Source organism: Lytechinus pictus, chromosome 3 (genome assembly GCF_037042905.1).
Source record: "Lytechinus pictus isolate F3 Inbred chromosome 3, Lp3.0, whole genome shotgun sequence".
Taxonomy (NCBI): Eukaryota; Metazoa; Echinodermata; class Echinoidea; order Temnopleuroida; family Toxopneustidae; genus Lytechinus; species Lytechinus pictus.
In genome coordinates, this window is record NC_087247.1 from 13120534 (window position 1) to 13142554 (window position 22021).

At 35.3% G+C, this 22021-nt stretch overlaps 1 protein-coding gene across 1 annotated transcript in view; it reads left to right on the forward strand.

The window, feature by feature from the left end:
• Nucleotides 1–22021, forward strand: part of LOC129255873 (plexin-B1-like) — a 59112-nt gene that overhangs the window by 11674 nt on the left and 25417 nt on the right. The window contains exons 3-11 of the mRNA XM_064096415.1: nt 1248–1463; nt 3845–3982; nt 4533–4648; nt 10760–10889; nt 14450–14603; nt 17827–17926; nt 19111–19228; nt 20735–20872; nt 21442–21543. Of these exons, the coding sequence (XP_063952485.1) occupies nt 1248–1463; nt 3845–3982; nt 4533–4648; nt 10760–10889; nt 14450–14603; nt 17827–17926; nt 19111–19228; nt 20735–20872; nt 21442–21543 (1212 nt within the window). The remainder of the gene's footprint in view (nt 1–1247; nt 1464–3844; nt 3983–4532; nt 4649–10759; nt 10890–14449; nt 14604–17826; nt 17927–19110; nt 19229–20734; nt 20873–21441; nt 21544–22021) is intronic.

The window sequence follows — 22021 nt, forward strand, 5'->3', positions numbered from 1 at the left end:
AAATTTGTTTAGGGGTTATTTTGCACACAGAGAAAAAAAATCGTTTAGGGGTGTAATAAGGTCGCGCATGTGTACAGCAATACATTTGACTGCCCTTCTGGGGGGGGGGGGGTAGGTCCATTGATAAAGTTACTGAAAGAGGTTATAGTTCATTCGTTGGTCTCAAGATTGTTCCAGTTCACAGTTTGCAAATTTCACTTTTACTTAATCATGTCAATGCATCCTGACATATATATATTTTTTTTTTGGGGGGGGGGGGTGGAGCTAGAACCTTCTCCATATGAATTAGGTGTGACCAAAATTTACACGTGACAAAAAAGGCTCTTATGCAATCAACACTCGAGATAAGCCAGCAGCAAAAATGATCAGCTAGACGGAAAGGAGAAGAAAAAGATGGATAAGGAAAGCGGAGATAGAGAGGGGAAAATAAGAAAAATAAAGAAAAGGGAACGAGAGAAGAAAGAACAGCATATAACGATGAAAAAACAGATCCAGGAGCGGAGGAGCCTTTATTCCGCCCCCCCCCCCAAAAAAAAAGAGAGGGGGAGAGAGAAAGAGAGAGAGGGATCGAGAGAGACTCTGAGACAGAAACTGAAGAGAATTAGAAAAGGAGGGGAAAGGAGCTAAGGAAGGATCATTTTTTAAATGAAACATAAAGAAAAAGGGGAGGAATTATTAGGAACAGAAAATTGGCAGGCTCTCGATCTTATAGCTTTATAATTATGTACATATTTTTATTGATTTTAATGTTTATATCTTTTTTGTAAACCTATGATCGGCCGGTGATGGGAGAATTACCATTAAAAGTGTCCGTTTTGGCTATATCCGTGACCACTGCACTCGGACTGTACTCATCAATTAATGGTTTTTTAATTTTCTTTTTTTTTTTGTATTTTATTGTGAAACTCGGCATGTCTGCAATTAATTGGGACTAGTCAGGGTCTAGTATAGAGATCCCAGGTCCCAGCAATGGCGTGATTTCCTTCACACTCACAGGAGAAAAGAGCAAATAAACCTCGGAACGGTTTGTGGTATTTGTATCGGCCTAGCCCTAGATAGAAAAATCAGTCCTCTTCTCCGTCCACGCATTATTTCCATTGAGATTTCGCCACCATGAAGAGACATCATCAAACTACGATCATGGGGGATACACGAATACATACTGTATTTTCCGACGAAGGTCTAGACATGTGTCTCCGTGATAATTTGATTTTCTTTTAAAATTTCTCTGCTCCTTTCCGTTGCAGGTTAACATAGAACCACCTGATGCAGTTTTATGTACAGCTTTTCAAATAGAAGATGGTTCAACTACTAGGTACTACCAGTATGCCAGTGGAGTGAATCCCCTCTCTCCTTCACTCATCATCCCTCTTGGTGCTGCATCTCCCACTTCCATTGTAACAACCATAGAGAGACAACATACTCTTGCAATCATAGGAGATACACAAGGAAATCTTCAAAAGGTTAGTGTGTTCTCGATCATAAAGTGAAAGGACTTACCTTTTATTTTCCTTGCAGGTTTATAGCATAGAACCGCCCGATTCAGTTCTATGTACAGCGTATCTAATATTAGATGGTACTGGGTATCTGTACTACCAGTATGCCAGTGGAGTGAATGCCCTTCCTGCATCACTCGTCATCCCTCTTGGTGCTGCATCTCCCACCTCAATAGTAACAACCATAGAGAGACAACATACCATTGCATGCATAGGAGATACACAAGGAAACCTTCAAAAGGTTAGGGTTGCATATCTGTGTACTACTTAATCAATGGGAAAGTTTTCAGCAACTCTTTTCACTGATTTAAGTTCAAATTATGGTTAGGCTTATCTATTTCAATCTAATATTTGAATCAATTTGACATGAAAATAGGCTATTGATCCAACTTCTCAATCTTTCAAATTTTTAGACCAATGGTATTAAAAATAATTAATCATCGCTATGAAAGGACAAGTCCACCCCAACAAAAAGTTGATTTGAATAAAAAGAGAAAGATCTAACAAGCAAAACAATGAAAACTTCATCAAAATCGGATGTACAATAAGAAAGTTATTTCATTTTAAAGTTTTGCTTAATTTTACAAAACAGTTTATATGCACATCCTGGTCGGTATGGAAATGAGGAGACTGATGACATCATCCACTCACTATTTCTTTTGTATTTTATTATATGAAATATTTTAATTTTCTCCTTATATTCAAGTGAAACAACGATTAATTTCTCAATGAACATATGGAATTAGCATCGTTTAATACTATATGTTTTAGTCAAGGTGGTCGATCTTTATCATCAAATCTGTAAAAGTAAAATATTGTGTAATTCAAACAATAAAAAACAAAAGAAATAGTGAGTGATGGACATCATCGACTGTCTCATTGCATGTCACTGAGATGTGCAGATCACTGTTTATCAAAAATAAGCAAAACTTTAAAATGTCATAACTTTCTTATTTTACATCCGATTTTGATGAAATTTTTAGCGTTATGTTAGTTTCAAATTCAAATCAACATTTTTCTGGGGTGGACTTGGCCTTTAATGAATAAAGGGGCAGTTGTATATGAATAGCATTCTTCAAAAATGACCTTGCAGGCTTGATCCATTGATTGCCATACTCCAAAGGTTTACATGGAGAACATTGAGTTTTTTTCTCATTTCCGCTGGAATGGGTTACTTTTTAGGAAGAAATCCCTAAACATGGAGTATGATTTTATACTGGAAAATCCCTAAACATGGCCCCAATTTTTAGATACTGGCCTTAAACATGGGTCCATATTCTCCTCCATTGTATTTGGTGCAAATACGAAATGACCTTACATTTTGGGTGATAACCTTTTCTTTTTTTTCCCCAAGGGGAAAATCCCCCCCCCCCCCCTTTGGAGAATCCTGGATCCGCCCCTGTAGCAAATCCCTAATAATATACCTTTTTAGCTAAAATGACCTGTAAATATGGGTATTGGTTTTAGACCTTCAGCCACACACCCCCTTCCAACCCCCCCTACCAGAAGATTTTAAAAGGTAAAAGGTGGGAGTTGCTCCTACCCTGTTTGGCATTCAATGACTTAAGTGATAGAGCAACGCTTATCTGGCACTGTACAGTGGCTGCCAGACCAAAGATCAATTGGGCAAAATGAGATTTTGGAATATTTCTGATTTCTGTTTCGAACAATAAAATATGGATTTCTTCTTCATTTTGTTAAGAGCTATCAAAACATTTTGATTTTTAAAGAATCTTTCTCCCTATCCCTAATTATGTACATGTCTCTTGATAACTCTACACATTGTTTTGTAAAATGTATTTTCTCATTTTCATTGATATACCGGTGAATAACAAAAAGTTTACACCTAAATAATGTATTTAATCAGAGAAAGAAAAAAATTGTACTATTTCATTGTTATACATCAAAGGAATGGCCTAATTCCAAAAATTTGTTTAATGATTTTGTACGCAATCAGTTCATCCTTTCATGAATATGGAAAATATAATGGCAGAAGAAAATAATAAGTAACCAATAAACAAATAATGAAAATTGTTTATTATGAGATTGTCAAAAGAGCTGCCATTATTTTAGAAGGAAAGAGACAACTTTAAGTTATTTGCTTTCGCTGAAATATTATTAATTAATACGTTAGTATACAGCAAGGTACAATTCCTTTGACTTTACCCATTAATATCTCAGATTTCATTGTGTAATGAATCATGTAAAATCACTATGTAACATTTGATATTGAAATGGTGCGATGCATACTGAACAGGCCCAATAGAATCAATAGTCCATTGTGATGTTCATCTACACAACTTTCACTGACTTGACCTGTCTTATTTCGAACATGCTTGTTTCATCAGGTGAATATTGTTAACAGCACATTTGGCTATGTCTACGAGACAGTTCCTCTTGGAAGTGGATCTGTTTTGCGAGAGCTATTTCTTGATGAATCTACAGAGCAGTTAACATTAGCCACAACTTCAGATCAAGGCTCACAGGTGAGTTGTAATATTGGAGAACTGTAAAGCGCATCTAGAGCAGTTTTGATTGATTATGCATTATATAAGCACCAGTTTATTATTATCATTGTTAATATTATTATTATTATCATCATTGTTATCATCATTATTATTATTGTTATCATTGTTATTATTGTTATTATACAAGATATAAAATATGCAAAAAAATACAATTCCTGTTGTGATTAAACAAAAGTTAGGGGCATACAATTAATATTTGGGTATTTATAAATAATGATTTTTTATCTAAATGGAGAACAATGTATATAAAGAGCATGTAGTGCGATAAAAGAAATTATTTTACCCAGAGGCAGATATCAGAGCATATTTTTGAAGAAGTATATTATATTCATTATATATAGGCCTGCCTTTTATAAAGCATGAGGAACATTGGACTGATATACAAGTATACACACAGATGCGGATCTAGATTTTGCTGGGGGGGGGGGGCAAGGATCCTTCAGCCCCCCCCCCCCTCCCCCGTGGATCCAATCCTGATTTAACCTTTAATCTTTGTGATATTATACAGGTTCTTAAACTAAATTTGGCAAACTGTGGCCAATACCAAACCTGTGATGAGTGCATTGGTGGCAATGGAGGAAACGATGGAGACCCTTACTGTGGATGGTGTACTTTAGAAAAAAGGTGAGAAGTTTGTTTGAATTTCTGTTCTAATGACGAAAACCCTGAGTTATATTGCTTTCTTTAAAAATGAGGAAATATGATGAAGGATCTTGTTATGGATGTATATAACAATTTATAAAATTCATAGGACCTGCAGGAACTTAGAGTCAAGTTGGATAATTATAGTCCATCAAAGCAGAGATATCAGTAATAAATTGTATCAAAAATATATTCTAGAAAGTAAAAAAGGGGCCTAAGCTTTCGATCCTAGCAGAATCTTCGTCGGAGGCAAAATGTATTCTCATGTTACTCTAAGTGTTCCACATTGTAAGAAATAGGACATGTGTCGGGGATATTCTGTCAAATTATGTGCCATATCTGAGACTTAATTCTTAAGAAAAAAAATGTGCATACGACTCTGACATATTTGCATTAATGTTGATTAGACCTAAACATCTTGAAATTAATATCTTGAGTTATAGACTTGCTGTTATATTTTGGCCATTTTAATTAGAAAAATACCCAGATTAGGATTTTTAATGGCCCCTACAGACTACCTTGATTGTGTTTCATTAATTTTATATTTGATTGTGCCAAATGCTTAAGAGTCCAAATTCAAAGTTTCACTGCGATACAATTTTGTTTGGTGAAAATACATGTAACGTGCTTTGTTGTTCAGACTTCACGCTTGCATCCCGGGGGGGCCACTTACATTGATGAGTGGATACCATGCGCGACCAAAAAAACACGTAAAAAGGATGTCTTTTTCAAGATAGGGCACGTTACGTACGTTAGGGCACGTTACGTACGTAACGTGATAAGGGTGTCAAAAACACAAAAATAATGAAAAAAGGGTATCTATTTCGCTAGGAAAGCTACATGTTGAGGGTCAAATTTGCGGGGATGATAAAACAAAATTGAAATTTTTTATAAAGGATGTCCTTTTTGCCCCAACACTACGTGTTTCAAATCCCATTTGCGCGAGGTGTGGAAGGTGGGGCTGTACTAAACAAAATGATGTGTAAAGGTAAAACCAACGACCGACGGACCCGTGACATAACAATAAAATATCGCTGTACATGTTTAGGGGTTCATTTCAGGGAATACTTGCCAAGAGTATCGTTTTGTTTCCAATACTTGTTAAGGGTAGGGTTTGACACGCCAATACTTGTTAAGGGGTACATTTTCAGAATATGGAAAATACGTGTTTAGGGTGCTTTTTGAGATCTCATGGTTGCGCATGGTATCCACTCGTGAATGGAAATAAATATTTTGAAAGGAATACATGAATAATCATCAAATCACAAATGCCTATGTCAGTGAATTTGAAAGCCACCTTCATGGTTGTCTCCAATGACCTTTTTCTGCTCGTGCGCAGTTTACAACCGTGAACAGGCTTATTGCTTCCTTTCCTTGACTTGGCCCCTTCATTTGAAAATTCCATGCTTTGTCTGTGGGCTTATTTAAGTACATGGTTAGGCCTAACATGGGTATATCCATGTTTGAGCATGTCCAGCTTCCCTTGCATGTGCTTATCCTACATTTCTCAAGTGATACAGTAGTCGATTTGACATTTTCCGAACCTAGAAATGTTCTCTCCGATGAAGTTATTTTTCTTGATTCATGTTCGTATGGGGTCCTAGAACAAATTCAGCTTGGTTGCCCAAACGGCAACTTTGGGCAATTTTGCTAATTTGCATAAATCAAAAATGGCCGCCACATATGCCATCTTGAAAACCTAAGTTTTGAACCCCTTGCCCCAAAATGATGAGCAATAACTCATTTTAGGGGTTAAGGGTTGTGTAGAATCTATAATTATTTTTGCATTATAAGGTCATCTTCAGGTCAAATCCAAGATGGCCGCCATATGACGCCATCTTGAAATATTAACTTTTGAACCCTTTGCCCAAGAATCATGAACATTAACTCTATTGGTGATCATTTGGTATGTTGCTTCATTTATGTCGTAATTTTGCATAAAGGATAATCTTCAGATCAAATCCAATATGGACGCAAAACGCCATCTTGAAAAAACTACTTTCCGATGCTTATACGTGTGAGAGCTAATGTAAAGGGATTTCAGTAAGAATACTAATTTCCTTTATTAATTCTCAAATTTTAGGTCAAGGTGAAGTCACATCTGAGATGTCAGATTTCGACATTAACTGCTCACCTTAGAATGAATCCTTTTAGGTTTTGGCTATGATCCATTTTGTGTGTATTTTTATTTGTTTTAATGTCCATCCATACTTTTGTACTGAATAGGCTTTTGGAGTGTTATTTGAATTCGAAAGTGTTTTCTCCATATTTTTCCTATATCAATGTGTCCAATGATTGGTAGGCATCAGTTTGTTTTAAAAGACGATGGTGTAGTGCTAGGTCTTACATTTTCGAGAGTGGCTGTAGAACTCAGCTCTAGAGTGGCAGTCTGTAGAGCAAATTTGTACAGGTGAAGGAGGATGGCGCTGAGACAGGTATAGATAGAAATGCTGCCCTAGCCTTCCTCCTAGGTCTTTGGTCTGCCAAATTAGCATTCCGATTATTTTCTGACGTCTTGACCCCTGTCCTTATTAGCTCTCCCTAGAAAGGCGACTCTCGTATACATCTTCATAAGTGTTAGTGTCTCTGCCGGCAAGTTTTATGTCACGTTTGCAGGTGTCTTTATAACGAAGGTGTGATCTACAAATGGGGTGAGACCAAGCACACAGCTCACCTTATCTTGGTGAATCCCTTCTGGGATTCGCCAAGGTTTCATGCGGCGAACATGCCCCAACCACTTGAGGCGCCTTTGACTATAAAGGAGCGAGAATAAGCTGGGGATGCCAGCACGTACGCTGAATTTTTGTATTTTTTCACTTTGTCCTGCCATTTAACGTGCATGATAAAGAAGGTGTTTAGCCGCTTTTCTTAGTTGGTGTACGTTTTTCCAGGACTTACTTCCGTACAGGAGCTTTGCCGTGACTGTGGCAGATTTTCCTATCCTGTTGCTTATCTCCTTGTCCAGTGAAAGGGAGCTAGAGACAGATAGATGATCCGATGTAGGTGAGGAGTCCACCACTACCAGACGAGTGCGTGCTGTTGATAGAGATATCTGGAGGACAGTCAGTGTCTTGAGTCGATCAGGATTTCTGTTTCACATGTAGGCTGATGGGTGATCCAAACTCCTTACATGCACAGGACAGGCGGCTGTTTGACTAGGTCTTGTACTCCTGCTTCTTGAGAGGCAGGGGCGACATCGTTTCCGTGCAATATCTCACGAATGAGAACCATCCTGACCATTGTTTTGGCAGGTAGTCGGTCGATGCATTTTTTCAGTTCCCAATCTGCGTTGGTATGGATATAGACGTCCTCTGTGCATTCGCCAAATGCATACTGGGAAAGCTTGGAAAAGAAGATCCCAAAGAGTGTCAGGGCCAGTCGCAGCCTTGCTTCACGCCACTGCTCACAGGAACTGAGGAAAGGTACCAGGTGTTGTAGCAAACTGTGCTCATGGAATGATATGACCAGGGAACAGTCTTGGGGAACATATCTTCTGCAGGAGGCTAAATAGTGCACTCCTGCTGACCAAGTCAATGGCTCTTGTCAGGACAAAAGGTCCAATGATAGTTATAAAGGAAGGTAATAACTTAACTTTTTTCTGAAAAATACGGAGAAATCACTTTTTAATTCAAAAATAGAAGTCCTTTCACTAGAAAAGTACGGTTGGACATAAACAAGAATTAGAACTCCCGAAATAGATCATAGCCAAAACCTTGAATGGTTTCATTTAAAGTGAGCGGTTAATGACGAAATCTATCAACCATCTGATCATCTTAGACATGACTTGACCTCGAACTAAAAATGGAGTGATTAAAAGAAATTAATAATTCTTACTGAAATTCCCTTACATGATCTCCTACACATAATACTAACCTCTTCAGGACAGCGTGTACGCTTTTAGGGAGAGTACTTCTTCAAGGTTCAATAGTCACGGGAAGTAGTTTTTTTTTTATTGCGTTTAGCGGCCATCTTGGACATGTTAGATTTGATCTGAAGATGATCTAATATTGCAAAAATTATTAACAGAAAGGGAATCAACATACCAAATAACTCATGGAAATGGGTATTAATCATGATTCTGGGACAAAGGGTTCAGAAGTTTATTTTTCAAAATGGCATCTTCTGGCGGCCATCTTGGATTTGACCTGAAGATGACATTATATTGCAAAATAGATCTATAGCAGAAAGAGATTCTACACACCCTTAAACCCATAAACAGAGGTATAAACTCGTCATTCTGGGGCAAGAGGATCAAAAGTCAATTTTTCAGAATGGCATCTGGCGGCCATCTTGGATTTGACCTGAAGATGACCTTATATTGCAAAAATGATAATAGAAATCTGTTCTACACACATCTAAACCCATAAAATGAGTCATTGCTCATCATTTTGGGGCAAGGGGTTCAAATGTTAGGTTTTCAAGATGTCATCTGGCGGCCATTTTGGATTTATGCAAATTAGCAAAATTGCCCAAACGGCAACTTTGGGCAACCAAGCTGAATTTGTTCTAGGACCCCATAGGAACACGAATCAAGAAAAAAACTTCATCGGAAAGAACATTTCTAGGTTGGTGTATTGAGCCTATGTGACTGTCAAATCGACTACAGTGCTCTGTACTGAGAAGCACCCCTTTATTCTTGGTGATATTACCCCTTTCTCTTTTCTTTTAAACAACGACTCTCTTCCATTTTCAACTGATCTCATGTGAACAAGTGGATTGGTGTTGGGTGAAAGTCACATTGATGTTTTATCTTCATTCGCACCTTTTAAATCTATAGTTTTTATATAGTGAAGTGTGATTTCCGATTTTAACAAGTGCATCCACTTATTCCTCCTTAAATTGTGCCCTTATATATACAAATGACAAAGGCCAAAAGGACAAATTTAAAGGCTCTGTCACAATGCTAGCTTGCTTGCATTGTTATTAGGTTTGTCTGAAATTAAAGGAGAATGAAACTCTTGGAGCAAGTTAGCTTTTGTGATAGCAGAAAAATCAAAGAATAAGATCAACAAAAGTTTGAGTAAAATAGGACTAGCAATAGAAGATTTATGAGCATTTGAATGTCGAGATCACTAATGCTATGGAGATCCTCCCATTGGCAATGCGACCAAGATCTATGATGTCACAGATGAACAACTCTCCCCTTTTGGACACTGAAAATATACCCCAAAACATCTCTTTTTGCTCATTCTAATCACAAGACAAACGATTCATCAATGATATAATGTTGTGAAACCTCTGTACTTGTCCTCTCATAAAGAGAACACCTCACCTTGTGATAGACTCTAGAAAAGTGAGAATATAAGTGAAATTAGTACTAAAGTAATGAGGGAGTTGTACGTGTGTGACATCACAGATCTTGGTCGCATTGCCAATGGGAGGATCTACATGGCATTAGTGATCTCAATATTCAAATGCTCATAACTTTCTTATTATTCATTCAATCTTCCTCAAACTTTCAACAATATGTTTCTTTGATTTTTCTCTTTGATATGGATTCAGCTGGTTTCAAGGGTTTCATTCTCCTTTAAGTTTCACATACTGACAAACCCTAGATAAGTTGTCATTGCATACTTCTTGACATTCACATTTCTTTTATAATTGCATTATGATACTTCATCTTCAAATTATTTTTTATGTATAAATTATGAACTTCTTTTTTTTTTCTTGTACGTTCTGATGTTGCACCCTTTGGGATTTATAATTTTTCTTTTTTTAAAAAAATTGATGTTTCCCGGATCCCTCCCCCTTGATTTTGATACATTGCACCTGGCATGATAGTGGCTCAGTGGTTAGCGTACAGTGCCTATTCAATGCACAGAAGGTCAAAGCTTCAATCCCCTGCCGACTCGTACAATACATACATATGAAATTTGAATTTACCGCATTTATTGCACTCTGCATGTTAGAATGGGGAATAAGTAATGATACAATATATGACACAGTACTTAATACCCGCTTGAAGATCAGATGACAATGGCTATCCTTGGTAAACAAGATATATTGTAGTTATCTAAAGGAGTAAAATGAAATTGTGCAATCGTGTTATGCATATTAATCTATACAATATACATATCTTCTTATTTTATCAAGGTGCACAAGGTATGAGGCATGCGATCTGCCTGAGCAACCATCAAGATGGTTATCATACAATGCTTTACAGTGTGTTTCCATCTCTGATGTACAGCCAGATAATCTTCCTTATGATGTAACGGACCAACAGGTATTTTACATTCATATTTCATTCTCTTCCCTATCTTTAAGGGTTTATTTTCAGTTGGTCTAATGCCAATTCTTTTAATCACCAACTCACCTACTGTTATTTGGTCTACCATCAGTTCATCCACAATCCTCATGATCTTATATTGCAGTTTTGTCCACTCACCTTTTCGTCTAATAACCAGTTGGTCCAATAGCCATTTAGTCAATATTCTGTTTGGTCTAATTGGAATAAGTTTTAATTGAAAATAAAATGGATATTAGATCGACGGATTATGAGACGATATAGTCATAGGCAAACTAGTGATTAGACGAAGTGATGATTGGATCAATTGGTTATTAGACCAAATGGTGGTTAGACGAAATGTTGATGGATGGAATGGCATTAGAATATAGACCATGAGATGAGTGGACAAGTTGGCAATAGATAAAGTGGCAATTTACCTCTTTTTCCAATAATTAAATGCTTGGTAGAATTATATTGAACACTCTTGCCCGGATATCTCAGCTACAAGTGGATGAAAACACTTGAAATCATGTAGGCACTTAAGAATAATATTGATGGGTCTAGTGGTGGGTGCAGGACATCATAAAACTGGGATCAGAGAAATTGGGCAGATTTCTTCATCATTTTCTTCAAATCATGAAGAAGCGCCACCCCCCCAAAAAAAAATCAGTTCAGTTGGAATAATTGATGAACATGACGAAAACCTCTATTTGAGAACACTATCCCCTGTTTCCCTCTTCATCAATTCTCTTCTCCAAGTACGACAAACCCTAACTGCCCCCAAGCAAGCAATTTAAGTATCAAAACACCTGTTTCTTGACCTCGGTCCAAAGATAACACAACAGCCCGGCAAATACAGTCACAGCAGGGGGCCACACACGATTGGATGCATGCGCAGCGCTGAGCGCGGTCCCTGCAAAGCATGCCGTCATTTTTATTCGCTTACTTTCCTTATTTCGAGGTCGATTTTCTTCATTCGAAATTGAAAATGGACTAACATTGGATTTCTGAATACAATATGCCTTTGAAACGTGATTAAATATCGAATACAATAATTTCATTCTGAAGGTCCTACTACAGGCAGAGAAGTCTTTCGTAATAGCATAGCTGTTGTTTATCATTTCGTCCTTGGCTCAACGCTCATATACTGGCCTGTGGAGGTGAAATTGAGACAGCGGGGATTACCTGGCCAAGCAGGGTTGATCAGGGCTTGGAAATGATTTTTGGGATTTCCAAACGTAAAATGGGGTATAAAACCGCAGTTTGCAATCTGAACTGCTGTCTTTCTCCAAACGGGGGTTTGACGTAATGAATAATAAAAAGAAGTCAAAAGAAACCCCTTTCTCACATAATCGAAGCATTTGTCTTTAAATAAATAACACATTGAAATACAAGTTTTTCATTCTCCAACAAGACAAAATTGGTTCCAAAAGGGAAATTCTGACAATTAAGCCCCTGCCTGCATAATTCTGTGATACAAAACTTAGTGAAATACTTTGGGTAACATTAAGTGGTTTTAAAACATAATTTTGTTCCAAAAGGTTCTTTGTGATATATATAAATCTCTTTAGATCCTCTAATTCCTCCCTCCAGAAGCTAACATTATATTATATCAATATATTACTCTGTTCTAATTATGATATAATATTCAAGTACCAAAGAACAGATATCAACTGTATTTCAAACTGAAGTAACTGTTAGTTTTGTGTGTTTCTATTTACCAATTAACTTAAGTGAGTTGTATAACTGTATACCATTATTGATACATCAAGGACTACAATACAATACAATACATAATGGGTAAACAATATTCAAAATATTTACAGATGAGTGTATATGACTACACTAAAAATGAGACCATATGAGAGTTGGAGGTACGTCCTGGGGGGGCCACTTACATTGACGAGTGGAAACCATGCGCAACCCAAAAAACATGTAAAAAGGATGTCTTTTTCAAGATAAGGCATGTTACGTACGTAACGTAATAAGGGTGTCAAAAATACTAAAATAGTGAAAAAAGGGTATCTATTTCGTTAGGAAAGTTACGTGATTAGGGTCAAATTTGCGAGGGTCATGAAAAATACGAGACATTTGGCTTTCTCCTGCTCGTACGCACGAGCGTCCGTCGATATAACACATGGTATTTCTATTAAAATATGCACCCTTTTTCTTAAAAGTTGATGGAGAGGGGGAAAAATTAATCGTATCAAGTCGGGGAATTCAGTAATGAGGACAGGAAAACTATATTTCACTGATTTGTATGATTCATCCCATTTGATTAACTCATCTAATCGTGTTTTGGGGCTAATCTTTCCCTTACGCATTGCTTTTTGACAGAAGTTCTATGGAAAATGCACCTTTTTTCACACAAACTTTGAGACACTCTGTATTCGTTTCCCCATTACTCGAGAATAAATGGGCAGTTAACGATGGGGTGAAAGATTTATTGAAGAACAGAATGTATATTTCACGAAAATGAAAACCATGTCCCCATTGGATGTTATCTTCAATACGTGTTTTTTAGATAAAGTTAGTTGTCAAATCGGCTCTCCTGGCATTTGAGGTCTCTATCGGTGACGTCACTCAGGGTCGTCATGCCTGAACCATCGGCTGGGCAGGGGTCGAAATGGTAGTATAATCCACGCATAATGCACTGGATATAGACAATAATCTTGTCCTCTCGTTCAAATGAATGTGTAACTCATACAATTTTTATAAGAGCATTCAACATGAGCACTGTAGTGATTATTTCTTTGTTATAAGTGAATGAAAGTCCCTCCATTCGAGTTTGATCACCCCTATCGTGAAAATATATATCACTCCCCAAGTTGTAACACAGTCAGCTGTTAGCACTCAGGGTCACTCCGTGACCTGTGTGTGCATTCAAGAGTTGTACACGATTTTCTGTCTCATTTAGGCAGAAATCTTTCATAATGAAAAGACTAAAATGTTTTATAAAGGATGTACTTTTTAGCCCAACAATCAATACTACGTCAATTATAGAGTCTGACTTTGCGCGAGGTGTGGGAGGTGGGGCCGTACTAAACCCAATGATGTAGGTAAAGGTAAAACCGACGTCTGTGACATATAACAATTAAGATATCGCTGTACTTGTTTAGGGGTTCAATTCAGGGAATACTTGCCAAGTGAATTTTTTTATTTCCAATACTTGTTAAGGGTAGGGTTTCACACACCAATACTTGTTAAGGGGTGCATTTTCAGAATATGGAAAATACGTGTTTAGGGTGCTTTTCGGGACCCCATGGTCGCGCATGGTATCCACTCAATGGAAGTGCCCCCCCCCCCCCCCCGGAGGTACGTAGACAATCAAATATTCCTGACCTGTATAAATTTGAGTTCTGTCTTGACTTGCAATTTCCTATTAGATTACAATAAAAGGTACAACAGCTCCCAGAGCCTAGGGACATAATTCATTTGTGTGATTATACTTCTACTACTACCTGTTATGCTCTCATCTGTATATCTCCTGCAAACAAACTACCTTTAATTCCAGAAGAATTATCATTTTAATGTACCTTTTTTGTTTAATTGTTAAGATTACCATAACAGTACAACAGCTCCCACGTCTTACGGACAGCTTTCAATACAGGTGTGCCTTTGGTACCTATGAGGTCGATGCTGCTACATCTGGTGATACTCTCACCTGCACATCTCCTCCTGCAAACGAAGTACCTCCAATTCCTGCTGGATGTAAGTACATGAAATGTAATTGCAAATTTTGATCTACACAGTGAAAACCCTCATACAGCCGAGTTGTTCTCTTGAAGTATTAAACAGGCCTAACATTTTTTTGTTGTTGATAATTTTGGACTTATTCTAGATTTTGATATTGGGGATAATTTAAGGGCAAGGTCAGTGTTCCATATGGCACATTTACTAAAGAAAATTCATGGAAATAAGAATGGCACAACAAATCTCCAAGGCAAATGAGAGGGGTATCAAGGCTCTCAAAGGGCAATCATGTATAAAAAGTTATAATTGGTTGTACATAAAGAGCTTAAGAATAAAAGTTACAATCGGTTGTACATAAAGAGCTTAAGAATAAAAAGTTACAATCAGTTGTACATAAAGAGCTTAAGAATAAAAAGTTACAATCAGTTGTACATAAAGAGCTTAAAAATAAAAAGTTATAATTGGTTGTACATAAAGAGCTTAAGAATAAAAAGTTACAATCGGTTGTACATAAAGAGCTTAAGAATAAAAAGTTACAATCGGTTGTACATAAAGAGCTTAGGAATAAAAAGTTACAATTGGTTGTACATAAAGAGCTTATGAATAAAAAGTTACAATCGGTTGTACATAAAGAGCTCAGGAATAAAAAGTTACGATCGGTTGTACATAAAGAGCTGAAGAATAAAAAGATACAATTGGTTGTACATAAAGAGCTTATGAATAAAAAGTTACAATCGGTTGTACATAAAGAGCTTAAGAATAAAAAGTTACAATCGGTTGTACATAAAGAGCTTAAGAATAAAAAGTTACAATTGGTTGTACATAAAGAGCTTATGAATAAAAAGTTACAATCGGTTGTACATAAAGAGCTCAGGAATAAAAAGTTACGATCGGTTGTACATAAAGAGCTTAAGAATAAAAAGTTACAATCGGTTGTACATAAAGAGCTTATGAATAAAAAGTTACGATCGGTTGTACATAAAGAGCTTAAGAATAAAAAGTTACAATCGGTTGTACATAAAGAGCTTAAGAATAAAAAGTTACAATTGGTTGTACATAAAGAGCTTATGAATAAAAAGTTACAATCGGTTGTACATAAAGAGCTTATGAATAAAAAGTTACAATCGGTTGTACATAAAGAGCTCAGGAATAAAAAGTTACGATCGGTTGTACATAAAGAGCTTAAGAATAAAAAGTTACAATCGGTTGTACATAAAGAGCTTATGAATAAAAAGTTACAATCGGTTGTACATAAAGAGCTCAGGAATAAAAAGTTACAATTGGTTGTACATAAAGAGCTTATGAATAAAAAGTTACAATCGGTTGTACATAAAGAGCTTATGAATAAAAAGTTACAATCGGTTGTACATAAAGAGCTTAAGAATAAAAAGTTACAATCGGTTGTACATAAAGAGCTTATGAATAAAAAGTTACGATCGGTTGTACATAAAGAGCTTAAGAATAAAAAGTTACAATCGGTTGTACATAAAGAGCTCAGGAATAAAAAGTTACGATCGGTTGTACATAAAGAGCTTATGAATGAAAAGTTACAATTGGTTGTACATAAAGAGCTTAAGAATAAAAAGTTACAATCGGTTGTACATAAAGAGCTTAAGAATAAAAAGTTACAATCGGTTGTACATAAAGAGCTCAGGAATAAAAAGTTACGATCGGTTGTACATAAAGAGCTTAAGAATAAAAAGTTACAATTGGTTGTACATAAAGAGCTTATGAATAAAAAGTTACAATCGGTTGTACATAAAGAGCTCAGGAATAAAAAGTTACAATCGGTTGTACATAAAGAGCTTATGAATGAAAAGTTACAATCAGTTGTACATAAAGAGCTTAAGAATAAAAAGTTACAATCGGTTGTACATAAAGAGCTTAAGAATAAAAAGTTACGATCGGTTGTACATAAAGAGCTTAAGAATAAAAAGTTACAATCGGTTGTACATAAAGAGCTTAAGAATAAAAAGTTACGATCGGTTGTACATAAAGAGCTTAAGAATAAAAAGTTACGATCGGTTGTACATAAAGAGCTTAAGAATAAAAAGTTACGATCGGTTGTACATAAAGAGCTTAAGAATAAAAAGTTACGATCGGTTGTACATAAAGAGCTTAAGAATAAAAAGTTACGATCGGTTGTACATAAAGAGCTTATGAATAAAAAGTTACAATCGGTTGTACATAAAGAGCTTAAGAATAAAAAGTTACGATCGGTTGTACATAAGGAGCTTAAGAATAAAAAGTTACGATCGGTTGTACATAAAGAGCTTAAGAATAAAAAGTTACAATCGGTTGTACATAAAGAGCTCAGGAATAAAAAGTTACAATCGGTTGTACATAAAGAGCTCAGGAATAAAAAGTTACAATCAGTTGTACATAACGAGCTTAAGAATAAAAAGTTACAATCGGTTGTACATAAAGAGCTTAAGAATAAAAAGTTACAATCGGTTGTACATAAAGAGCTTAAGAATAAAAAGTTACGATCGGTTGTACATAAAGAGCTTAAGAATAAAAAGTTACAATCGGTTGTACATAAAGAGCTTAAGAATAAAAAGTTACGATCGGTTGTACATAAAGAGCTTAAGAATAAAAAGTTACGATCGGTTGTACATAAAGAGCTTAAGAATAAAAAGTTACGATCGGTTGTACATAAAGAGCTTAAGAATAAAAAGTTACAATCGGTTCTACATAAAGAGCTTAAGAATAAAAAGTTACAATCGGTTGTACATAAAGAGCTTAAGAATAAAAAGTTACGATCGGTTGTACATAAAGAGCTTAAGAATAAAAAGTTACAATTGGTTGTACATAAAGAGCTTAAGAATAAAAAGTTACGATCGGTTGTACATAAAGAGCTTATGAATGAAAAGTTACAATTGGTTGTACATAAAGAGCTTATGAATAAAAAGTTACAATCGGTTGTACATAAAGAGCTTAAGAATAAAAAAGTTACAATAGGTTGTACATAAAGAGCTTAAGAATAAAAAGTGACAATCAGTTGTACATAAAGAGCTTATGAATGAAAAGTTACGATCGGTTGTACACTTTAAAATATGTCCAAAGTGAAATTGGCAAACCCTGAGCTTACTCTAATGGTTTGATATAAATATATATTAAATCAAACCATTTTTAAATTTTATTAATCATTTATCATAATTGATATTTTCATCATTAAATATTCATGTATGTGATTTTCTGCATTGAGATGACCTTTCATTCCTTTTTTCATTATTTCTAGCATACTTTGTGTCAGTGGATCTGTCTATTGTGTCAACTGAAACAAAGGTCAAATTTGTGGCCACAGATTTCTCCTTCTTTGGGTGCAGTCTCATCAAATCGTAAGTGCTTGGTTTTTATACCGTAAATAATGTTATATTTCATGTAATTAATATCTTCTGCTATGAGAAATGATTAGGGCTGAGTCATTACATGTTTTATTTGATAAGTCACTGCTCCTGATATTTTGGCATAAACCTGTGGACCACTAAAATAAAGAAAAACATTAGAAATTCATTGCCACCAAAGACTATGAATATCAACCACTGTAAGGCCTATATTTTTTTAAATACTGTTTTGTACTATTATTTCATTTATTTTGATATATTATTTCATATTTTAATTAGATGTTTATTTCTTGTTTGCACTGGTATTGGAGATGATGGGAATATGCTTGTTAAAAGCAATTATTACATCTGATATTATGCATTTGGTATCACCTGTGCCTGGGAGGCAAAAAGCGAACTGAAATCACTCTGACCCGCAGGTCTCTCTTCCCGATATATCTGACTGGGGGAGTGCAGGTTTCCCCCTACTCTTATATGAATAGTGCAGTGGGTTCTTAATGTGCAAAGGTGGTGACTCTTCTATACACAGGGCCTCCATTTAACGTCCTATCCGAGGGACAGAGTGTTTTCCACTGTAACAAAGTTCATGTTGAATTCTGCAGTTTTCCTCACTAGAACATTTCCCATTTCTAATGTACATGGAGGCCTAAGATGAAGAATTCATTGGAGTGGTGATTAGCAGACATGCATCAAAATGCAAATAAAAGGTCTTTGCAAAAAACATATCTAAATCAAACTGAAATTATATAAATTACAGTCATTGCAAACTTGAACTCTGACATAGCCAATTAAAAAAGTTTTGAAGTAGTTATCCTTTGACGTCTGGTGGAGGCCCCAACCTTGATTGTGTCTATCTGACTTTTGCACATATTTTTTTTTTCACATATTAATTAGATCTAAACTCAGCAAGTTTGTTGGAAAGTTCATGACATTGAGGAACGTCCTCAAAATGTTGAAATGTGGAGCACATAACATTTCCTCCAGTCAAGCTTATCATTTTACTCCCTACCATTAAAAAATTTTTTTTTAGTAAGACAGGTGATGTCCTCAGACTATTTTGATTGCTATTCTCCTTTACGGTTGTGGATAGAAGCAAAATCCCTTTCAATTTATAGTCATGTTGCTTTGAAATATATATTCTTTTAAAAATGAAACAATTTTTTGGTACATATATTCAGATGTTCAGCCTGTGTGACAGTTGACTTTCCATGTGACTGGTGTGTGTATGACAACAAGTGTACAGACGATAGCAGCTCAGAATGTCAGGCAGGAGATACAGTTATCATTGGAGATAATGTAAGCAGATGATGAGATTATATGCATTGTATAATTTTGTAACAGACTATGCTCAGGATTGTTTATGTTTATAATATATGTACACTGGAAAAAGAAACTATTCTCTTAAAGGTAAAGTCCACCCCAGAAGAAATTTGATTTTAATAAATAGAGAAAAATCAAACTAGCATAATGCTGAAAATTTGATCAAAATCGGATGTAAAATAAGAAAGTTATGACAATTTCAAAGTTTCGCTTATTTTTAACAAAATAGTTATATGAACGAGCCAGTTACATCCAAATGAGAGAGTCGATGATGTCATTCACTCACTATTTCTTTTGTTTTTTATTGTTTGAATTATACAATATTTCAATTTTTACGAATTTGATGATTAGGACCTCCTGCCTGAAGCACAAAATGTTAAAATAATGGAATTCCACGTGTTCAGGGAGGAATAAAACTTCATTTCACATGACAATGACGAGAAAATCCAAATATTTCATATTTCATATAATAAAATACAAAAGATATAGTGAGTGAATGACGTCATCAGTCTCCTCATTTGCATACCGACCAGGATGTGCATATAACTGTTTTGTGAAATTAAGCGAAACTTTAAAATATCATAACTTCCTTATTTTACATCCGATTTTGATGAAATTTTCAGTGTTATGTTTGTTGGATTTTTCTCTTTTTATTCAAGTCAACTTATTGTTGGGGTGGACTTGTCCTTTAACTTTCCTCTAAACTTAATTTTCATAGCAATAGATTATTACAGTATGATATTGTTTTTTATCACTTTCTTATCTGAGGGTGGTATACAGTGTATTTACAATCTGTATTTGTGTTGAATGGTTTAAGATGGTTTCCATATCATTTTGAAAATGTATAGGTTAAATTTTGCATATCCAATAAAATTTGCCACACTTTGATTTGTGTTATGAAACATTTGAATATAAAGTCTGTGTACCTAACTAGTTGTGGTTTATATGAAAAGACTGTGGGGATGATGACTGGCCTTTTATCACTTGCATATTATTTGCTCAAAGAATAAATTTATTTGAAGTACCCAGGTTTTGGAATCATTGTCCAACGAAATAACTAACTGTTTATCCTTAAGTACATTAAAGTGTAAATTAAAATCCTTTTTTTTATCCAGCTATATGGACTCGGTTTAGACGCACTGGCTGAACACTGAATTTGCGTTGTACCTTTTTATACTTTCCCTCTCATTCTTTACCCCGCGATTTCTTAATATACACTTAATCTGGCTCTTCCTATGTAGTCTGAACTTTTTGTAAGTGTCTGATCTCCTTGATAATTTCATAATTAGATTAAAGGAACCTGTAGACATTACAAGCTCTGTTTTTTATGCAGGTTCCTTCATATTTCACTTTCATTATCATAATCTTCTGTATTTTGTATATAATCAAATGTATTTCTTGTATATTGTGTTATTATATTTTGTTATATATTTTGTGAAGTATGAAAATAAATTCAATACAATGTTTTAAAATTCATTGTAGAATCATGTTGGTAGTGGAAATCGAGGACAGGAATTTTGTCCCCAGCTGCTTGGAGCAACTGAATCCTTTCTGATCCCAGTCAACATTCCTTCCCGTTTCTCACTGTCTGCAAAGAATCTTCCTACAGATCCATCTCAGGTAATTGTATTTGTGACTTGAAAATATAGTAAGATTTATTCTTATATTTTCATCTATATCTTGGTATATATTTTTCATAGCACACATAATTCTTCACAATTTTCTATGCTATTGCAAATGGGTACAATATGTGCATTCTTATTTTATAGAAACAATAACAAAATGATACCAGACTGCAGTGCAGATAAAAACTCCTATAACATAATTAGAATTGTTGATTTGCAGAACTTCTCAATATTTATGAAAATATTTTTCAAATAATGTTCTCCTTAACTCTTCTTTTCCAAAGACAAGTGATAATTGAATGTTCTTTGATCTCAGACAGAGCCGTTGTGGATGCAAGTGTGTGTTTGTGTATAAAATTAGCTGCTACAATTTCATTAGGTGTGTGTGTGTAATTGCATAATACAGACGTGTATCAATCAGATATGATTATTCACGTCTGGAACCTATCTTTAACGCCACCATCCGAAAGACGTGACCAGAACTTCCTCCATGTAGAGCTTGAATTACAGGCATAAGCCTCTTCACCCAGTTTTCTTGACTAAATTGTTTTCATATTTTTCCAGGGCCTACAAAGATATGAGTGCATCCTTGACATTGAAGGAGAAGAAGTGAGAGTAGCCAGTGCTGAATTTACTGAAACCTACATCCTCTGTAATGATAAGGAGGTAACAACAAGACTTAATAATCATTATCTAATGCGAATATAGTAAAATTTGTTACACTTAATAATAAATCTGTTGGTATTTGTTTGTATTCATTTTTTTGTATTCCAGTATTTAAATTTTCACCCCTATCTATTTACATTTATCTTGAAGTTTGAGTGCTTATAAATACTGATTCAAGTTTGAAAAAATAGTTATTTGATCTTGAAAAATAATCATATTGAAGAACATTTCACCACATAACGATACTGGTTGTGTTGACCATACAAAGTGAGAATCATTGATGTCTTTAATTCACTTAACAATTCTAGTGCGAGCATATTAGATTTCTTTTATCCCAAATAACTTTGAAATCTATAATCTCTAGAAGGTCAGATTTGAGATTTATTGATGTCTTTATTATTCAATAACAATTCTAGCAAGCATATTAGATTTCTTTTATCTCAAATAACTTGGAAATCTATAATCTCTAGGTAAGATT